Source organism: Scyliorhinus canicula, chromosome 9 (genome assembly GCF_902713615.1).
Source record: "Scyliorhinus canicula chromosome 9, sScyCan1.1, whole genome shotgun sequence".
Lineage (NCBI taxonomy): Eukaryota > Metazoa > Chordata > Chondrichthyes > Carcharhiniformes > Scyliorhinidae > Scyliorhinus > Scyliorhinus canicula.
This window is the reverse complement of record NC_052154.1, coordinates 81,545,943-81,567,628: the sequence shown is the minus strand read 5'-3', so window position 1 is coordinate 81,567,628 and position 21,686 is coordinate 81,545,943. Positions and strand designations below refer to the sequence as shown.

The following is a 21,686-nucleotide window of genomic DNA, read 5'->3' as shown; positions in this document are numbered from 1 at the left end:
GTTTTGCTTTTCTTTGATTAGGAACTGATGACATTATCAAAAGTAGGAGTGGTTGACAAGATCAGACTAACCTGGAAGGTACCCATTGTGGAATACCAATCTGAATCTGAAAGTCTATTGTCATCCATTAAAGTCAATAAATTATGGTAATTTGGTCATCTCCAAGATAAGATGAACCAGGGCTGCGATTCCATTCCTGGGCTGCAGAGATCCTGTCAGATCACTCGGAGCATTCCTGCCCAGGAGCCTGAAGGCAGCAAGTGGGGAATCCAAAATAAAAGCAAAATACCGAGGGATGCTGGAAATGTGAAACAAAAACAGAAAATGTTGAGGAAACTCAGCAGTTACGGCAGCATCTGAGAAGGAGCGAGAGAACCCGAGTTAATATTTAAAATCCAGATGACTCTTCCTCAGAACGAGTAGAATCCAAGTCTGATCCACTTGAGATCTGGTCGGTGTCCAACTAGATTTCAACTTGATCATGACACATGCTACAGATTCAATACCTCCCATATCCAGGGAGAGATGTGAGGATCTCGGGTTATACGTGTCGCTCCAGTTTTATTATGAATGAAAGTTACCGGCTGACATCTGAATTCGAAGTTCGCCTAGTCTAGATCATGAAGGACCCTACACGACTGGTGAATTATATTGCTGGATTGCAAACAGACTAACCAGCAACCAGTTTAAAATGGTCATGGCAGCTCATTTTCTCTGTCACTCTTGAAGTTGATTCAGTGCAGAACAGTTTTTTTTCGGTTTGTTTCTAATCAATGAAGAACTCCATCCAAACTGGGCAGTGCTGCGACACGATTCCTCCCCATTTCCAACCGTTGGGAATCCAGGGGCTGCTGAGACCCTGTCGAATCACTCCCCATCTCCCTGTGAAGGACAGAAACAAAGAGAAGTCTTCAACAGGATGAGAGGGTGGGGGAATTAACTCAGCTGACACATTCAAGGACGGCATCACAAAGACTAAAACTAAACTCCCAATAAGAAGGATTTTAGTTTCAATAACCTTCATGAATCAAATATTTCCTGACTTAGCAATACTCATTTGCCTTAGTGCACTGAAGCGTAGATAACAAGAGAGTTGAAGGTTGAACTTTTTGGAATCGTAATCATCGTAAATCATCCACAGTTAAGGTCTGTATAAAGTTTGGTACGACAGTTCAGACCTGTGTATATTGTAAATATATATTTTTTAAAATATAAATTTAAAGTACCCGATTCATTTTTTTTCCAATTGAGGGGTAATTTTGTGTGATCGATCTACCTACCCTGCTCATCTTTTGGATTGTGGCGGTGAGACCCACGCAGACACGGGGAGAATGTGCACACGGACAGTCACCTGGAGCCAGAGAATTGTGAGGCAGCAGTGCTAACCACTGGGATTCTTGCACCTAAATAACCAGAAACTGGAAGGCCATGATGCAATGGTATCATAGGCTCACCGAATGAGATAACTTGAAGCATGTTCGCTTTCTGTGCAATGTTTCACCAAATTCAAATACTTTGAGGAGGCCATTTGGTGGGGAATGTTGTTTGCTCCTTCTCAGGAAGGGTTGGTGAGATTTCTCCTACCTGTGTAAGCGGTCTGAAGATGCTCGTTCCACCAGATGTTGTCCTGAGCGACGTCACCATTCTTCTTCCTGCAGCTGATATTGGTGAATACATCACTGGGAACACAGTGCTGGAAGTGGTTTTCTCTCAATATATTGAACTCAATGGCATTCGGCTGCAAACCAAAGTGCCCCAGTATGACGAGTTGCTTCTGGTCTGGAAGACAGAAAAAAGAAAAGATCTCCTTCAGCTCAAGAAGATTAGGAGAATCTGTCAAAGCTTTATTTTTTGCACCCTCCATTTAAATCTTCTCAGAGCATCAAAAAGAGTGAGAGGGAAGCCATTTAGCCCATTGTGACTGATCTCTTTGAGAGAGCTCGCCGATGAATTCCATTCTCCCACTCTGTACATATTTCCCCTTCAAGTAATAATCCAACCCTTTTGGAAGTTGCTACAAAATCTGCTTCCAAAACCCTTTTAGACAGTGCATTCCAGAACTTGCGCTTGAGCAAGAGTGCGACTTAGATTGTGGGAGAGGCCAAAATTGAGAACAGCACTGGGTGCCGATCGGATTGTGATCTAACTGGTCCACTCCCGTTGGTGAAATCAATATCTTGCCGTGGCATGGTGAGAAACCAACTTTAAGCCGATCTCCATACATTTAATGAGAATGACCCCCCCTAACGGTCTCCAGTGATCTAACCGTCGCCCCAGCAAGTGGTCAAGCTGGTGCCGATTAGTCCACCTTTTTAAAAATGTGAAGCTGCCGAACGGCTACCGTGGGGATCCGAGGAGGTAAGTAGCCATCATCGCTTCCGGACTGTGAGCCTGGGGGCACTAGGGATGTGTCCTCCTGATGACGCTTTCCGGGCTAACAGCCATTGCCACCTCCTCCCTGCGACACTGGCTGCCCTGTGGCCAACCCTCCGAACCTCTCATGGGAACAGGGCATCCTGTCTGCACTCAACCATGTCCAATAATCTGGCTCGATCAGCATCCCCGAATTGTGCCATAGCTGCGAGCTATGTGGGGTTTGCTCTGCGGGATAAGTTTAAGTGCTGCTCCCCCTTGTTGTGGGGGGCTGATGGGCACAGTCCCAGCGAATCAACCGGCAATCAATCACTTGTGTCATGAAGCAGTGGGGCAGGGCAGCACGGTGGCGCAGTGGTTAGCACTGCTGCTTCACGCCGCCGAGGACCCGGGTTCGATCCTGGCTCTGGGTCACTGTCCGTGTAGAGTTTGCGTGGGTTTCGCCCCAACAACCCAAAGATGTGACTATTTCCACTTGGCAACTTGTTCCACTGTGGGATTGTCCTTGGGAAGAAAGATGGTTGATACACTGTCTTGGGAACAAATGGTCTTTGTCGTTTGTGTGGATGGCTACCTCTTGTTCCAGAATAGCTGGAGGTCACCAGACACGTGTTTCTGTCAATTCAAACCCCTCCATTCTATATTTTATAGAACATGGTCAGTCCATTATTCTCCCTCTGCTGTAATGATTCTCATTCCAATTTTTGTTGTGACACTGGTGCAGTTCCCATGCTGCCTCGTGCTGAATTGTGCAGCATGTCTCAGGATCACTTCATTCTCTCACCATATACAATTTGCATATGCCAGAACTGAACGTACAATCTGTGCAATCCACACTGATGCTAGATTCTTAAATCCCTCCATTACTCTGTGCATTTGTGTGTCTCTTTCTTTCACTCTTTCTATGGCTCCCAAACTTTTCCATTCTTTCTGTCTTCATTCTGCCGTTATAATCTGGGCACCCATCTCTTCTCAATCCATTTTAAAACTCGTTCAAGCTTAGTTTGGTATCTGGTCCTTTCTTTCTCTAGCGAATACCTTAATACATTTTCTTGTGCTAAGGGGGCTATGTGGATGTAAGTTCCTATTGCGACATTAACCCTGCCTACTCTTCCATTAGGCACTGAACTGCTCCACTCTTGAGCCTGATTACAACTCCCTTTCCGTGTGAGCTTGGTGTGTCTTTCTTTCCATAATGTTTTGATTCAACCAATAATTATTTAACAGAATATAAGAGAAATACCTGCGAGGTGTGCTCGGAGCATGTCCATTTGCAAGCTTTGGTGTGGGATATCGGACATGACTCCAGTATCTTGCTTGGCCTTAAGATGGACATTGATGAGGTTGAGAGGGAGCGCTCCCATCTGCACCAGGCAGAGAATGGACAAAGACAAAAAAGATTCCTGTTAATTTTTCAGAACCATAGACCTGAGCAAACACCATGATGCAGTTTCATCCTAACGAGAACGAGCAAAGGCCCCATCATTCCACTGGCAGTTATCTGGATGCTACGCTGTGATTGCAGCCATGGCTTCCTATGAGCTGGATATACACATGTCAGGGTAAGTGGGAGGTGTGGTGTTCTTTGTGTTTCTTATACTCAGGATGGATGTCAAAGTGTTCAGAAAGACCACACACGCCAAGTTCAAAAACAAAGCTAACATTTATTACACTACTTAATATACAGCTCGACCACTTACTCCTATAGCAAGTAATAATCTATTCAAGTACAATCTAATACTTGTCTCATGCACTCTGTCTTAAACTGTACTCTGCTCTCTCCTACATTCTCTCTCACTCTCTCCCTGAAGTCTGAGGTCAGTCCTTTTTATAGGTCTGTTCCCAGCTCCATCTAGTGGTCAATTATGATATTACATTAACCCTTTATATACACGAGACATTCGACATAATGTCACATCCCCCTTTGAAAAATGTTTCAAACACTTTCAAACATTTAATTCATACACGTACGGGAATCAGTTTATACATATCAAGTACAATGTTATGTCAAATATCATAATATCACAATTACAGAGTAATAGGTTATTATTTGTTACAAGTTCAGACGATTAGGTTGTTTCCTTATCGTCTTGGACCATCTTAATACACTTGAGGTGTCTTTAGAATTGTCCTTTGTCAGTTCATGAGTTCTGTTTGGCAAAAAAGCTGTTGGAAATTGAATATTGCAAAACATGGAATCCAATTGTGTTAGAGTTGGTTCTGGAATGTGAATTGGATTCTTGACTTTTAATAAAGCTCGTTGATTCCTACAATACTTCACTTCAGATTTGGCTGTACCACAAACGAGCATAGTGAAAATTCACTCATCAGCTTTGCAGTTTTCGCCTAACCACCATTTGGATTTTGCATCCTAACGATATCTCGTTGGTTAAGTGGAGGTAGTTCCTTTGCATGTCTATCGTAGTAGGAACTTTGTTTTCCTTTTTTTTGTCATAGCATTTTATCATGTATCATCTGTTCATCCAGCTTTGGAACGTTTATGCCTGGTAACGTAGCTTTCTTCCCATCAACGGGCAGGTGACAAACCTGATGCCAAAGGAGTAGCTCTGTAGCTTAACGGTGTTAAAAAAAAATCCTTTTGATCATCATATGCGTTCTTGAACATTGTCTTTACTATTTCAACACCTTTCTCGGCTTTCCCATTTGACTGCGTTTATAATGGACTTGATGTGATGTGTTGGAAGTTGTAGCATTTGGCAAACGACAATCATTCCCAACCACTAAAATAGGGACCATTATCCGTCAATACCTTTAGGCGTATGCCATGTCGTGCAAATACAGACTTCACAACTCTTATAACTGATTGAGCAGTTGAATCTGTTAGCGTTATTACTTCTGGATAATTGGAATAGCAATCTATGATTATCATTATGATAATTTCCTCTAAAATTGAAGAAGTCCATCCCAACCTTTAACCATGGGTTAGTGATAAGTTCACTTGATGCAAATGTTTCTTTGCCCAGTGCAGTTGATGTGTTTGACAGACACTACAATCTTGATCATAGTTGTCAACATCTTTATTGATGCCTGGCCAATAGACTGATTGCTTTGCACATCTTTTGCATTTCTCTATCCCTTGATGCCCTTCATGTATCCTTGCTAGGATACGTCTTCGGAGGCAGGATGATATGACAACTCTGTCACATTTCAACAAAAAACCATTAACAACGTTCAGGTCATCCTTGACACTTCTAAAACTGTTGCAGCTGCCCTTGGGCCATCCTTCCATCAGATGGTTTATCACAAGCTAACGGATTGCATCTTTTGATGTCTCTTCGCGAATTAAGCTTAGCTGTGCATCAGATACTGGTAACATGTCTGCTATGAATGTGGCTTGTGCTTCCACATTTAAGATTACCTTCGATGTCGTCTCATCAGTGTAACGAGGTGCACGTGGCAGAGCATCTGCCAGGACAAGATCTTTGCCTGGAGTACAAAATAACGTAAAATCATATCTACGCAGCTTCACATCATCCTTTGTAGTCTTGGCGACATATCATTGAGATTTTCTTTAATTATGTTGACTAAAGGACGGTGATCCGTTTCCACAGTGAAATGCAGCAGGCCAAGCCAAAGACACAATAGCGGAATTTGCTTATGCCAGTAAGTAAACCTAGACATTCTTTCTCTATTTGTGCATATGTCTCTTCCATCAGAGTCATTGCACGTGATGCATATGCAACAGGTTTCCAGAGATCATCTTCTGATTTCTGAAGTAAGACAGCTCCAATCCCATTCTGACTGGCATCAGTTGAGATCTTGGTCAAATCAAAGAATGCTAATACAGGGGCTGTAGTTCGTGACTACTTCATGCCCTTCCATTCAGCTTCATGCAGAGATGTCCACAGACCTTTGTATGGGGCAAGCTGGCATTTTGGGAGATCACCTGCCCCATGACATTGGAAATTCAGTACCAGCTTGCCCACGGTGGTGGGATGGTGTGCTGCCTGAGCCTTATCTATCCTAGCAATAACCGAATTGGCCTCAGAGCAAGGGATTTGATCCAGGAATAAATGTTCATTCACTTCTGAGATCCAGACCACTTGTGAGGTCAATTGTGCCCTGCTTGTGACTTTGTGGAGGCCAGTACATCTTATCCTTCTTGGAATAAAAGTGGCAACTTCTACCCTAGTTCTCAACTGAGGGCTAGTAGTGGGAATTCTGTCTTGGGGAGTCCCCATCTCATTCTGTAAATTGCCTTATATGGAGCAGAAGAAGATCTGCCCCTGACATGGTCACCAGCAATGGAGCACCAGCGTAACCAAGTTTGCACCATTTCGAAAGGGAGGTTTCCAAAGTTGCAATGGGAGATCGACAGAACACTGACCAATTTCAGACTGTTTGCCTCCTATTCTTGGCCAGTCGCACTCTATGCGAGATAGGAGAAATTTGATCAAAAGGACACTATGGGCGGGATTAACGGCTATTCACACCAGCGGGAAATTCCCCTCTTCCACCGGCACACTAGTTTCCCGGCGATGAGGGCCGCCTCCGCCACCGAAAATCACGCGGCCGGTTGGTCGGTAAATCCCGCCCTACATGACAGTCAACATTGGGTTTGTAGACAGCAGGTTATGGTTAAGTAAGGAATCTTAACCTTGTTACCATAAATAATCTTATGCATGGAAATGAACAAAGTTTGAGCTGTTCATATTGTCCCCCCAGATTAGTTCATAACAATACAGTCCCCTACAGCATTTTACCACAGCCATGGTCCTGCCATGAGATGCACCTTCTATGTTTTGGTCCCTTGTCCAGTGTTGCTCGTTCTGGGTGAGTGTGCTTTACACTCAATTTGGCTCTGTTTTATTCCTTAGCTCTAGAGTCGCCAGGTATCGTTAAGATACCGCCACAAGATTCAAGTTCAAGTTCAGACCAATAACTCAATACACCAGTTAGTAAGTTCAAACAAGACACGTTTATTATTACACAGTTATTTACTACTCATGCATATAACACTAAAAGACTAGGCTATTCCTACCACTAACAGGCCAATACTTATCTGGAATAAGGGAACTGCCGGATCAGGGAACAATGGCCTCTTGCTTTGTCCTGGATCCGCAGGCTTCCAGTTGGTGTGGCCTAACGGGGTCAGGAGTGTCTACTCTCGTAGCGTGCGTTGTATGACACTTACTTGATGGCGGCTGCTGACCAGGCCTCTCCTTCTCAAGGTTCTTCTACTGCAAAGGTGTTCTGCTGGGAGGGCCGGCTGGTCAGGAAGAATGAATCAGTCCTGGGACCTGACTTTTATAGGTCCCAGGGGCTTTGCGTCCCTCTGGGAGGACCCTCTCTAAACCTGCAATCGATTGGGTCTCTTCCCAATCGATTGATTTGAAATTCCCCAATAATGGGCCTGTTCCTCGATCACCGGGCGGTTCCATCCACCTTATTGGTGTCCTTTGTCTCAGACTCCACTGGCGCCGGAATGTCTGACCTTCCATAGAATGTAGCGATTGCAGTTAACTGTTGTGTCCATTGTGCCTGGGAATCACCGTGAATCGCTCACTTAATATGCGCAGCTCGTTAGTTACAATTCTGTCTGGTTTCTGTAGCAGTTTGAATACAGGGGATTCTGCAGACTGCTTGTTTCTTTGCCAATGTCCATTTTTCCCTGTAAGCTTTGCGTTCTTCCATTTTGTGTGAGGAAGTGGCCAACCCAGGTGGCTACATCAGATAACCCTTCCTCATTGTTACCTTGGCTGGTCCCCAAGCATTTACCTTTTGCGAGGCATATTCTCTTTGTCCTCTGAAGCCCACATCTTGAGCTATCCATCCTCTCCTATTACTGTCCCACCTCCAACCTCCCTTTGTTCCCAAAATTCTGTGACTGTGTCATTGTTTCCTTGTTATGTGCTCACCTTTCCCAAAATCGCCTGCTTAAATTCCTTCAACCATGCCACCAAACCTGGTGAAAACATAAGCATCTAGCATGGCTTTGATGAAGATGCATTGGGTGCGATTCAGCGGACTGAAGCTAAAGTCCGCTTAAAGGTAGATATAGCGGGATGTTTCTCAAAGGCTGCAGCACCAAGAAACATCCCGCTATCCAACATCACTTTGCCGGGTTTTTTTGCCCCACGGAAGATCTCTCCGCGAAGGCCGCACCCAAAGTGATTTCCCACTGGTGAATGAAAGGTTACCCACAGATCGGGGCGCCATTTTGAACGGTAACCCCAACCTCCACCCACCGCGCCTTTATTGACCCCACCCTGTTGGGAGGCCCTTGCGAAACTCACCTCAATCCCCCTCCAAGTGGCAAGCCCTCTCTTCTCTGCGTCCTCCACCTGGAAGTGCCTTCCAGGCACCTGGGCATCCTGGCACTGCCCCGGCACCCTGGCAGTGCTACCCAGGCACATTGGCAGTGCTCAGTTTGCACTGCCAGGGTGTCTAGGTGCCAGGGAGCATGCCACAGTGCCGCCCTGCCCTGTCCCTAACCACCGGAGGTCTCCAATAGCTCAAGAGATTGCCATCCAAGTGCCGAAACGTGGACCAGCACTAAATGGCGCCCTGGCGAGGTCTCTAAGGCGCGGCCGGTGAGTAAAGGGTGAATCCAATGTCCAGGTATTGAAATGAGTCTTAAAAATTCAGATCTGTATCTTGCCCAGCGTGGGCGAGATCCAGATCGCCCGGGCAGAGCGAGTCGGGTGACTTGCAATTGGCCTGGCGTGGAGCCCAGATCCGCACTGGGCACAACAGCGTTACTGAATCGCGCCCATAATCTTTACTTTGCCCTGTTTTACTACTCCTAGATATTCACTGTGACCATGTCATGCACCTCCATCAGGGAGTATTTTTCCCACACACAAGGTCGTGGAAACATAGAATCCAGCCCCCCCCCCCCCCCCCCCCCCCACAACCATCCAGGTAAAATACTGTGGATTCTGAACCAAATAAAATGCTCAAGGCTGAGTTTGACATTTATTTTTGAATAAGGGCTTCAAGCGACCAGAGCAAAGACAGGAAAATGGAACAGAGGAACAGATCAATCACGATCTAATTGAAAGGTGGGACAGACAGCAGGGGCTGAATGCCCTATCTCTAAATGATCCTACTATGACGGGGGAGAGAATGAGGTGTGCAATCAGCTTTGGATTGCTCTTACAATAAGACTGAATGGTCCTTCTTGTACCGATGTTTCTGAGACATGTGTTAGCTTTTATTGGTAGAGGGATTGAGTTTCGGAGCCATGAGGTCATGTTGCAGTTGTACAAAACTCTGGTGCGGCCGCATTTGGAGTATTGTGTGCAGTTTTGGTCGCCACATTATAGGAAGGCTGTGGAAGCATTGGAAAGGGTACAGAGGAGATTTACCAGGATGTTGTCTGGTATGGAGGGAAGATCTTATGAGGGAAGGCTGATGGACTTGAGGCTGTTTTCGTTAGAGAGAAGAAGGTTAAGAGGTGACTTAATAGAGGCATAGAAGATGATCAGAGGATTAGATAGGGTGGACAGTGAGAGCCTTTTTCCTTGGATGGTGATGGCTAGCACAAGGGGACATAGCTTTAAATTGAGGGAGATAGATATAGGACAGATGTCAGAGGTAGGTTCTTTACTCAGAGAGTAGTAAGGGCGTGGAATGCCCTGCCTGCAACAGTAGTGACTTGCCAACATTAAGGGCATTTAAATGGTTATTGGATAAACATATGGATGATAAGGGAATAGTGTAGATGGGCTTTAGATTGGTTTCACAGGTCGGCGCAACATTGAGGGCCGAAGGGCCTGTACTGCGCTGTAATGTTCTATGTTCTATGTAATAAGGTACAATATAAATTAAAGTCTTTCAATTTCTTTCCTTTACATTTATTTGCCTTAAATTCCAGTAGGTGGCAGCATCTAATGTCACTCAATTGTATCAGAGTGAGCAGACAGCCCCGCTTGCTAGTGGGGCCTTCCGGTCCCACCAACGTTAATGGCCTTTTGGCTGGTTTGCCACACCCACTGTGGAAGGACCTGCTGTGCTAGAGCCGGATAATGCCGGTTATGGACAGCTGTATATTTTTTCTGAATGGATACCTGTAGTGTGTTGCTGATATGTGATGATCTTTATTTTGCTCGACTATTATGCCAATTGTTTCATCCTTCACTATTGACAGAATCTCATGGCATCTACTGTCCAAAGTAACAGATGTCATGGACATTGGCCTGGATTTTCATGGTGCACCCAATACAGAACACGTCCCAAAACAAATATAGGAAATGGGGAAAATATTAGCAAGGAACCAATAACAAACCATAAAGGGAGAGTTATGAATGGGCTGAATGACGAGTTTAGATTCGGATCTCACAGCTGGGAGAAAAAAGTGGGAATGTGGATGGGGTTGAAGAACGGAAATCCAGAGATTAGGGTGAGTGAGGTGGCTGAAAGCCTCCTACAAGCAGGGAGGCAACGGTGCAGTGGGATTTTCACTGGGCTTGTAACCCTGGGTAATATTCTGAGGATACGGGTTCAAATTCCACCATGGCAGTTGGCAAAATTTAAATTCAAATTTTAAAAAAAACTTTTTTTTTTAAACTTCCAATTAAGGGGCAATTTAGCATGGTCAATCCACCTGCCCTGCACATCTTTGGGTTCTGAGGGCAAGACCCACGCAGGCACAGGGAGAATGTGCAGATTCCATAAGGACAGTGACCCAGGGCTGGGATCAAACGCAGGTCTTCGGCGCTATGAGGCAGTCGTGCTAACCACTGCGTCATCATGCCACACATAAATTAAAAAAAAAAATCTAATGAAATCATTGTTGATTTTCATTAAAACCCATCTGGTTCACCATAACCTTCCTTTAGGGGAGGAAATCTGCCAACCTTATTTGGTCTGACCTAACCGTTTCTCCAGATCCACAACAATTGTGGTCGACTCTGAAATGGCTACTCAGTTCAAGATAATCAGGGATGGGGGCTAGTTTAGCACACTGGGCTAAATCGCTGGCTTTTAAAGCAGACCAAGGCAGGCCAGCAGCACGGTTCAATTCCCGTACCAGCCTACCCGAACAGGCGCCGGAATGTGGCGACTAGGGGCTTTTCACAGTAACTTCATTGAAGCCTACTTGTGACAATAAGCGGTTTTCATTTTCATTTAATTTCAAATGTCGCCCACATCCCATGAATTAATAAAATAAGGCCACGGTCCGAAGACTGGAGGGTGTGACAGGTTGCAGGAGGGGATATGGGGAAATGGAACCGTAAGATGAAAATGAGGATTTTAAATTCAATACGCTGGACAGGAAGTCAGTGTTGGATGGTGAGGGAGTCATGTTGGATTCATAAGAAGATAAGAAAAAGGAGCAGGGGGAGGAGGCCATTTGACTCATTGAGCCTGCTCCACTAATCGGAAAGATCTTCCAACTGTGGCCTGCCTTAACGCCACTTTCCTACCGTTCCCCCATAATCTTGCTCCTCAAAAATCTGTCAATCACCCAGCCCCCACTGCTCTCTGTGGAAGAGAATTCCAAAGTCTAATAATCTCCAAGAGGAAGTTCGTCCTCAACTCCAATTTAAACGGGGGACCCTTTACGTTTGAATCTGTGCCCCCTAGGTCAAGATTACTCCCAGGAGGGGAAATATATTCCCAGCATCTAGCCAATGAAAACCCCTCAGAATCTGATATGTTTCAACAAAATCACCCCTTATTCTTCGAAACTTAGTGACCGAACCTACTCAACATTTACTCATAAGGTAACCCCTTTATGGATGACTAGGATACGGCCCAGGACACAGGTTAAAGTTAGAGCATGGGAGACCAGCAAGGAGAACACTGGTAAAATCTGGGGCACGTTTTCCGGTTCCCCCAACCGTGTGCTTCTCAGCAGCACGCCTTTCCGCTGGCGGCAGGATTCTCTCTTCCCGCCACGTGTCAATGGGATTTCCCATTGAAACCATCCCTCGCCGCCAGGAAAACCGCAGGTGGAGGTGCACTGCCAGCAGGAAAAGAGAATCCCAACGGCCAGAGAATTGTGGCCCTGGTCTGGAGTTGACGGCACATGGATTAGTTTTTCCAGCAGTGAGGCCAGGCAACTGAAAGGCCAAGGCAGTAGGCTCGTGATGGATGAGTTTGTGGCTAGAGGCCATCAATATAAGATAGTCACCAAGAAACCGAACAGAGAATTGGAAGAAACTTCTTGATCCAGAGAGTGCTGAGATTGGAACCTGCTATCACAGGTGTGTTGTTCCTTGTGTCTTAATAAAGCTCGTAGTCTCAAAGGTGGAGAAGATGCTTTATTGGGAATTTGTTCTGTCTTCAGAGCTTAACTTATGGCTACCTCAAATGCTGCCTGCCTGTGTGTCTGTGTCCTGCTACCAATTCTCCCTTCCGTGAAGTGTGTCCTCACTTCCTGTCCCTATGTATTTATAGCTCTCCCGTGCTCCCTCTAGTGCTTGCTCAGTTGTATTGCATCTACACTGATGCACAATCACCACAACAGGGAGCAGTTGAGGCTTCTCGTATAGATGCATTAAAGGGGAAGTTAGATAAGTATATGATACAAATAATATTAGAGGGTTATACTGACGGAGGTCTTTGAGGAAGAATGGGAGCTGCATAAACAATCTGCGTGGGATTTTGGGCTGAATAGCCTGAATTGTGCTGTATTTTCTTTGTACTTCTATTTAAACAGCTTTAGCAATACCATGTGAGATTTGAATTTTAGCTTCCTGTTTTGATGCTGAACGATGTTAGAAAATATTGCATTTCATCCACAGGGAGGACGGAAACAAGGGCAAAGGAGCAGAAATAGAACATGAACATTTCTCATCTTCCCCAAACATTTTTACAAACAGCGACAGGATAGATGAAGTTAGGCCTGGGTTTTCTGCATCAGCCTCTAGCCTCTTGATTATTTAGGGCGAACAAGGACATTATTCATGGACATTCTGCACTCAACCTCCCTTCCCCATTCCTTGATGCACAATTTAACAGAAATAGCCTTAAATAGTAGCAAAGCCTTTTCAACCATCTTTACCTTAAAACGCCCGAGCAAAGGTTGACTGTATGGCTGGTGTCCATTATCCTGTTCCAGCAGCTTCTCTAAGCTGATTGCCCGTTCTAGCTCGAGGCCAGAGCTTGTGTCCCAAAGGAAAGCCACCCGTTCTACACCCTGTGGAAACAACAATGAAACACCTGAGTTTCTTGTAAAAGAAAAATATCAAAATAAATTGTACTTTTGTAGCATTGTACAAAGTGGGCCTCAGAGATCTGGATGTAGTAAGAAACCCACAATCATGCACTTAGTGTTGGCGGGGAGGGTCCAAGTGGTAAAAATGAATATTCTGCCGAGGTTCAAAGACGTGCAGGTTAGGTGGATTGGCCATGATAAATTGCCCTTAATGGCCAAAAAGGCTAGGAGGGGTTATTGGGTTACGGGGATAGGGTGGAAGTGAGGGCTTAAGTGGGTCGGTGTAGACTCGATGGGCCGAATGGCCTCCTTCGGCACTGTATGTTCTATGTTCTTGTTTATGTTTCAGGCCCTCCTGATCTTAATACCAAAGGCCTTCTTTCGGAAAGTAGACAATTATTTTGGACTTTGTATGGGTGGGGAAGGTGCCGAGGGTGGGGAGGACCCTACTACAGAGGCAGCAGGGGGGGGGGGGGGTTGGCGTTGCAAAACTTGCTTCATTATTATTGGGCAGCAAATGTGGACAAGGTGCAGCAGTGGTGAGAAGGAGTAGATGTAGAGTGGGTTAGGATGGAGGAGGAATCTTGTAAGGGGTCTAGTTTGAAGGCTATGGTGACGGCAGCATTGCCAATGGCTCGGAGTAGGTATTCAGGGAGCCCAGTGGTGCAGTCCATGGTGAAGATATGGAATCAGTTGAGGAGGCACTTTAAGGTCGAAGGGATGTCGGTGCTAACACCACTGTGTCGGTTTCAGCCAGGGGGGATGGATAGTGTATACAGGAGGTGGAGGGAAGTGGGGCTGGCGAAGGTGAGGGTCTGTATTTGAAGGAAGGGTTCGCCAGTCTGGAGGAGCTAAGGGTGAGGGTAGAGCTGCCGAGGGGGAGTGAGTTTGGGTATCTGCAGGTTAGGGACTTTGCGCGAAAGGTCTGGTGGGGTTTCCCTAGGTTGCCGGAATACGCCTTGCTGTAGCGACTGCTGCTTCCAGATGTGGAAGGGATGGGGAGTATTGGGAATATATGCAAGTTGCTGGGGGAGTGAGAAAGTGAGCGGGTGAGGAAGATCAAATTGAAATGGGAAGTGGAGTTGGGAGGGGATGGGAAGTGGAGTTGGGAGGGGAGATCAATTCGGGAGTATGGAGTGCGTTACTGTGCAAGGTAAATGGGACCTCCGCATGTGCAAGGATGAACCTGATACAGTTTTAAGGTGATGCACAGGGTGCATATGACTCGGGTGAGAATGAGTGGGTTCTTTCAGGGGGTAGCAGATGAGTGTGAGAGGTGTGGGCGGGGGCCAACGAATCATGCGCATGTGTTTTGGGGTTACGAAAAATTGGGAAGATTCTGGGTGGGAGAGGTTACTGTCTTAGCCAGGATAGTGGAGGAGGAGGAGGTGGACCCAGATCCTTTGGTGGCGATGTTTGGGGTTTCAGAGAAGCCGGAGCTCATAGAACATATAGAACAGGACAGCACAGAACAGGCCCTTCGGCCCTCGATGTTGTGCCGAGCAATGATCGCCCTACTCAAACCCACGTATACACCCTATACCCGTAACCCAACAACCCCCCCCCCCCCCCCCCCCGAACCTTACTTTTTAGGACACTACGGGCAATTTAGCATGGCCAATCCACCTAACCCGCACATCTTTGGACTGTGGGAGGAAACCGGAGCACCCGGAGGAAACCCACGCACACACGGGGAGGACGTGCAGACTCCGCACAGACAGTGACCCAGCCGGGAATCGAAACTCGGACCCTGGAGCTGTGAAGCATTTATGCTAACCACCATGCTACCATGCTGCCCGTGCTTCATGGAGAGGAGAAAGGACGGTGTCGTGGACTTCGCCTCTATGATTGCACGGCGGTTGATTTTACTGCAGTAGGCATCGTCACCGGGGGTATCGGCATGGTTGTGTGACCTGTACGACTTCCTGCGATTAGTGAAGATAAAGTATGAGTTAAGGGGCTCTGCAGGGGGGTTTGAGAAAAGGTGGGGGATGGGGGTGAGAGAAAATGGGGAAAACTTTGCACAGACTGTCTGGATAATTGCTGGGAAGTATGTTTCCCGGGGTGTTTATTTGCTGTAACCTGTTTTGATACATGTTTATAATAAAATACATTTTTTTTAAAACTATTCCATTTCAGAAATGGAATGCTAAGTTACATTAAAAAAAAAGAAACCCACAATCAGTAATGTGGTGCCCGCTACTTCAGAATTATTTTAGGGATTTGTGGAGTTCTTTTTTCCCACATTCTGCATGGAGATTGTCCCAGATTAAAACCATGTTTCCTTATATATGGAAGAAAAAATAATGGCCGGTCTGCAGCCCTGGAAGGGCCAGTATTGAGAGGCCTCATCCAATAAATAAAATACAGTCAAAGTAGTACTTGAGAAGTTTAGTCATTGTTATACAGCAGGAAACACAGCAGTCAAATTACCACAGCAAGCTCCCACAAACAGCTATGCGATTTTGTTTGTTATGAATTAACGGAATGTGGGCGTCGCAGGCCAGGCCAGCATTTATTGCCCATCCCTAGTTGCCCTTGAGAAGGTGGTGGTGAGCTACCTTTTTGAACCACTGCAGTCCATGGGGTGTAGGTACACCCACAGTGCTGTTAGGGAGGGAGTTCCAGAGTTTTGGCCCTGCAAAGGTGAAGGAACGGCGATATACTTCCACTGCAGGATGATGAGGGACTTGGAGGAGAACCTCCAGATTATGTTCCGAGGTACCTGCTACACTTGCTCTTCTAGATGGCAGCAGTTCTGGGTTTGGAAGGGAAATAATAACGTTTTTTGTGATGTTGATTGAGGGATAAATGTTGGCCAGGACACTAAGGATAAACCCCTGCTCTTTTCAAAATAGTGTTGTGAGTTTTTATTTTGACTAACTATGGGGCAGAGAGGGCCTTGATTTGATGCCTCATCTGAAAGGTGGAACTTCTGATGGTGCAGCACTCTCTCAGTCCTGCACAAGTGTCGGCTTTGATTTTTTTGTGATCAAGTCCCAGAGTAAAATTAGATACGGCAATTCTGTCATGATCCAGAGGGCCAGGTGGTGCAGGACTTAATTGGATAGAATTGGAGACAATGTTACAACATTACAATCAGACACCTTCTAAACTGACAACCACAGTTTAAGTATTTATCGGGGTACAAGTGAATCTATAAGTAATGCCCATCACATGCATACAATTCAAGATAATTCATATACAATTAACAAAGCCTATTACTTCAAATTAAGGCAGGAAAGTAGGATCAGAGCATAAATAAATAGAGATTGGAATCACGGAAGGTAACAGTTCAAATGAAGGATATATAAATATTGCTTTCAGACAGTGCTCACCTTTATTCTGCTATTATCACCTACTCCAACCAATCTTTGCGGCTTTAATACTGTAATTACCACTCCCTTTGTCTTTATTACATGACATCTTTGCTATTTTATCTCCTCCGCTCTCTAACCTATCTCTAACCTTCTCTTTTACTCCCCCTTTTTTAACAGCATAAAAGCCATCACATTCCTACTTCTCTTCAGTTCTGAAGTCATATTGGACTCAAAATGTCAACTCTGTTTCTCTCTCCTCAGAGGTTGCCAGGCCTGATGAATATTTCCAGCACTTGCCCACATGTTCTGGACATGTGGGCAGCACGGTAGCATTGTGGATAGCACAATCGCTTCACAGCTCCAGGGTCCCAGGTTCGATTCCGGCTTGGGTCACTGTCTGTGCGGAGTCTGCACATCCTCCCCGTGTGTGCGTGGGTTTCCTCCGGGTGCTCCAGTTTCCTCCCACAGTCCAAAGATGTGCAGGTTAGGTGGATTGGCCATGATAAATTGCCCTTAGTGTCCAAAATTGCCCTTAGTGTTGGGTGGGGCTACTGGGATATGGGGATAGGGTGGAGGTGTTGACATTGGTTAGGGTGCTCTTTCCAAGAGCCGGTGCAGACTCGATGGGCTGAATGGCCTCCTTCTGCACTGTATATTCTATGATGATCTATGATGATGTCCGAAGCTTAGGGGATTTTGGCAGGGGTTTGCAGATGCCATGTCCACGATGTTAAAACAAGGGTGACACTGAGTCCAGCGGTGGTGATTTTCGGGGTGTCAGAAGACCCGGGAATCCAGGAGGAGAAAGAGGCAGACGTTCTGGCCTTTGCTTCCCTGGTATCCCGGAGACGGATACTATTAGCTTGCAGGGACTCAAAGCCCCCGAAGTCGGAGACCTGGCTATCGGACATGGCTAGCTTTCTCTGTTTGGGGAAAATCAAGTTCGCCTTGAGAGGGTCAATGTTAGGGTTCGCCCGGAGGTGGCAACCATTCGTCGACTTCTTCGCGGAAAATTAATCGTCAGCAGAAGGGGCGGGGGGTTAGTTTAGCTTAGAGTAGGGGGTTAATAAAGGTGGGACCTGAAAGGGAGGGTGACGGCTTTTGCACTATGTTTATAGTTTCATGTACATTGCTTATTGTGTTGTTGTTGCAATACCAAAAATACCTCAATAAAATGTTTATTTTTAAAAAGAGTATTTCCAGAACTTCATGTTTTTATATGACTGTATAAGTTCTTTCTTTCGTTCAGATCCCTCTAACTGTGCTAATTATTTGCTAGATTAATCTAAAACTACTCTCACTGCTCGGTTCTCTTATTATAGTCCTTTATATTCCTCTACTTAAATGGCAGCACGGTAGCACAGTGGGTAGCACGGTTGCTTGACAGCTCCAGGGTCCCAGGTTCGATCCCGGCTTGGGTCACTGTCTGTGCAGAGTCTGCACGTTCTTACCGTGTCTGCGTGGGTTTCCTTCGGGGGCTCCGGTTTCTTTCCCACAGTCCAAAAGATGTGCAGGTTAGGTGGATTGGCCATGCTAACTTGCCGTTCGTGTCCAAAAAAGGTTAGATGGGACATGTCGATAGGGCGGTGGTCTGGGGATAAGGTGGAGGTATGGGCATAGGTAGGGTGCTCTTTCCAAGGGCTGGGCAGACTCGATGGGCCGAATGGCCTCCTTCTGCAATAAAAAATTCTATAACTATAGATGTTCTCTTTCCTTAAATGATAAAATGATCTCTGTGGCAAAGCATTTCATGCAACCTCTACCCTTAAACCAACTGAGCTAAGCTGCCAAGAGGAAGGGTGGAGGAAGGGAAAGCACATCCCGGGATGAGAATAACATGGAAGTTTTTCCTTGTCTCTCTTCACTCTCTCAGTGACTACTTTAAACCAAAGACCCCGCATCATAGACTCCACTGCCAGAGGAAATATTCTATCTTCTTATGTTTTGTGTATGCAGTTTTGAATATGATTTGCGTTCCTTGAGAAAGCAATCATGAGAGCGAGATGTTTGCACAAAGTACCTGAAAGTACTGGATTCTGAACAGAATCATTGAGCGAGATGTTTTGGCCATTCCCACTGGCGGGGTCTTCTGGTCCTGCTGACGGTGCCTTCCGCCACCCCGCCGTGGGTTTCGCGGCAGCAGAGGGTGAAAACAACGATAAAAGAATGTGTCGACAGTGACAGGACTGGAAGATCTTGCTGAAGGCCAACGGCAGGCCACCATTCTGTCCCAGAATTCCTCCAGCTGAACCAATGATTCCACAGGCTTACAGCTTTTTTTATCCACTATTTGGCCGTTGTTCTCTACTTCTGTTTGTAAAACCAAGGATCCCAAATGGCATTTTTTTGAATGGGTTATCTACTTGTTCCAAATGTAAACAATCTTTTGACTTTTACAGTGCTTAAAAATGATAGGATTTCAGGATATGGCCCATTAAATCTTGCACTTCTATGATAAATGTGGACCGAGCCAGCAATACCCCATCCCATGAATGAACACAAGTGTCACAAATTGCTATTGAATCAGAGGTTATGGTCCACCCATCCATGACCTTGCCCCATCTTATCTCTGTGATCTCCTCCAGCCCAAATCCTTCATTTGCCTCCAATGTTGGCCTCATGCATCCCTGATTTTAATTGCTATCCCTTCAGCTGCCAAGAACTTAAGACCTGGAATTTCCTCTGCAAACTTCAACCTGTCCCTTCTTCATTAAAAGCTACCTCTTCCACTGAGCCTTTGATCATCAATCTAATATATGCTTGTGTGGTTTGGCTGTGAGAGCTTGTGTGAAAGCGCCTATGAAACACTTTGCAGTTGCAATGTTAAAGGCACTGTATAAATTGCTATTTGTTCAAGGTGGGATTGATAATTTATGCAAATAACTTCGCTTGTGACTATACCTGTTTTTCTTGTCCTTGTGACGTATCTAACACAACATATTTCCACCTGCCACGGTCCCCTGCCCATTCTTGCACTGTAGCAATGGTGGGTCTCTCAAGTTCCAGGCACATCTAGAGAAAGCAAGCATTGGAGCAGGTTAATAATGTAATGGTGCTCACCTGGTGCCCTCTGCTGGTGGAGGTGTTGAAGGACACAGCAACTTGACAGGTAACTGAAGAAAAAAAGCTTACAATGGGACTTCTTGTCAAATCTGTGACAAACACTTCACATACAATTCTTTTCAAGTGCCGTCGCTATTATATTGTCAAGCAGATCCATAATTTTGCACACAGCAACTTCCCATAAACAGGAGTGAAATTAATGACCCATTATACCGCCTTTAGATGGTAGTTTAGGTGGTTTAAGGGTTGAATACGGGTTAATTCAGTTGGAGAATACACTGCTCAAATCGAGCCATGGGACTTGACATATACAAAGAGACATGATATGCCCTTGGTTTAACTTTTAACCAAGACTGGGATCTCCAGCACAGTGCTTGTCAGTAATGCTGTAGTGTCAGCCCAGATTATATTCGCAAAACTGTCCAATATGGAAACAAGTATACTATTAACTGAGCCAAATTGCTATGTACAGCCCCACCAAATACCTCCTGTTCAATCACGGCTGGGTACTGACCCACCAAATCCTTCCATTGTTTATTAATTCATGGATGCTGGCATCACTGGCTATGCCAGCATTAATTGGTCATGAGAAGGTGAGGGTGAGCTGCCTCCTTGAGCCACTTCAATCCACGAGTGTAGGCAAACTGACAGCGCTGATAGTGAGGGAGTTTTACGATTTGGACTCAGCAATATATTTCCAATCGAGGATGGTGTCTGGCCTGGAGGGTAACTTGCAGGAGTGGTGTTCCCACATGGGTTTCCTCCGGGTACTCCGGTTTCCTCCCACTAGTCCCGAAAGACGTGCTGTTAGGTGAATTGGACATTCTGAATTCTCCCTGTGTACCCGAACAGGCGCCGGAATGTGGCGACTAGGGGATTTTCTCAGTAACTTCACTGCAGTGTTAATGTAAGCCTACTTGTGTTACTAATAAAGATTATTACTATCTGCATCCTTGTTTTTCTAATAATACTAATCTTTATTACTGTACTGTCACAAGTAGGCTTACATTAACACTGCAATGAAGTTACTGTGAAAATCACCTAGTTGCCACACTCGGCGCCTGTTTAGGTACACGGAGGGAGAATTCAGAATCTCCAATTCACTTAACAGCATGTCTTTCGGGACTTGTGGGAGGAAACCGGAGCACCCGGCGGAAACTCACCCCGATATGGGTAGAACGTGCAGATTCCTCATAGACAGCGACCCAAGCCGGGAATCGAACCTGGGATCCTGACGCTGTGAAGCAACTGTGCTATTCACTGTGCTGCCATGCCGTCCCAAAATTCCCTAGGTAATAGACGTCATGAATTTGAAAGGTGCTGTTGGAGAAGCCTTGGCAAGCTGCTACAGTGCAACTTGTAGATGGTACAAGCTGCTGCCAAGGTGCACAGGTAGTGGATAGAGTGGTTGTTTAAGGTGGTGGAAGGGATACCAAGCAAGTGGGCTGCTTTGCCCTGTATGGTGTGAGGCTTCTGTTACTGGAGCTGCACTCATTCAGGCAATGGAGAGTATTCCATCACACTCCTGACTTGTGTCTTGAAAATGGTAGACAGGGTTTGGGAAGTCAGGAGATGTGTTTGTTACTCACTGCAGAATTCCCAGCCACTTACCTATACCTGGAATTGCAGTAATTAGATGGCTGGTTCAGTTCAGTTTCTGGTCAATGTTAACCCCATGGACGTTGATGGTGAGGGATTCAGTGATGGTAATGCTGTTGAACGTCAGGTTAGGTTCTCTCTTGTTGAAGGTGTACATTACTTGGCACTTTTGTGGCGTGAATATTATTTGCCTTTTATCAGCC

General features: G+C 45.7%; 1 protein-coding gene across 2 annotated transcripts in view; it reads right to left on the bottom strand.

Annotated features, from left to right (window-relative positions):
* Positions 1–544: 544 nt before the first annotated feature.
* Positions 545–21,686, bottom strand: part of LOC119971477 (endonuclease/exonuclease/phosphatase family domain-containing protein 1-like) — a 56,836-nt gene continuing 35,694 nt past the window's right edge. For both annotated transcript variants that reach the window (XM_038807048.1, XM_038807047.1), the window contains exons 4-8: positions 19,723–19,833; positions 13,349–13,483; positions 3,617–3,737; positions 1,585–1,779; positions 545–882 (exon numbers count right to left, since the gene is read on the bottom strand). In XM_038807048.1, the coding sequence (XP_038662976.1) occupies positions 767–882; positions 1,585–1,779; positions 3,617–3,737; positions 13,349–13,483; positions 19,723–19,833 (678 nt within the window). In that variant the 3' untranslated portion in view covers positions 545–766. The remainder of the gene's footprint in view (positions 883–1,584; positions 1,780–3,616; positions 3,738–13,348; positions 13,484–19,722; positions 19,834–21,686) is intronic.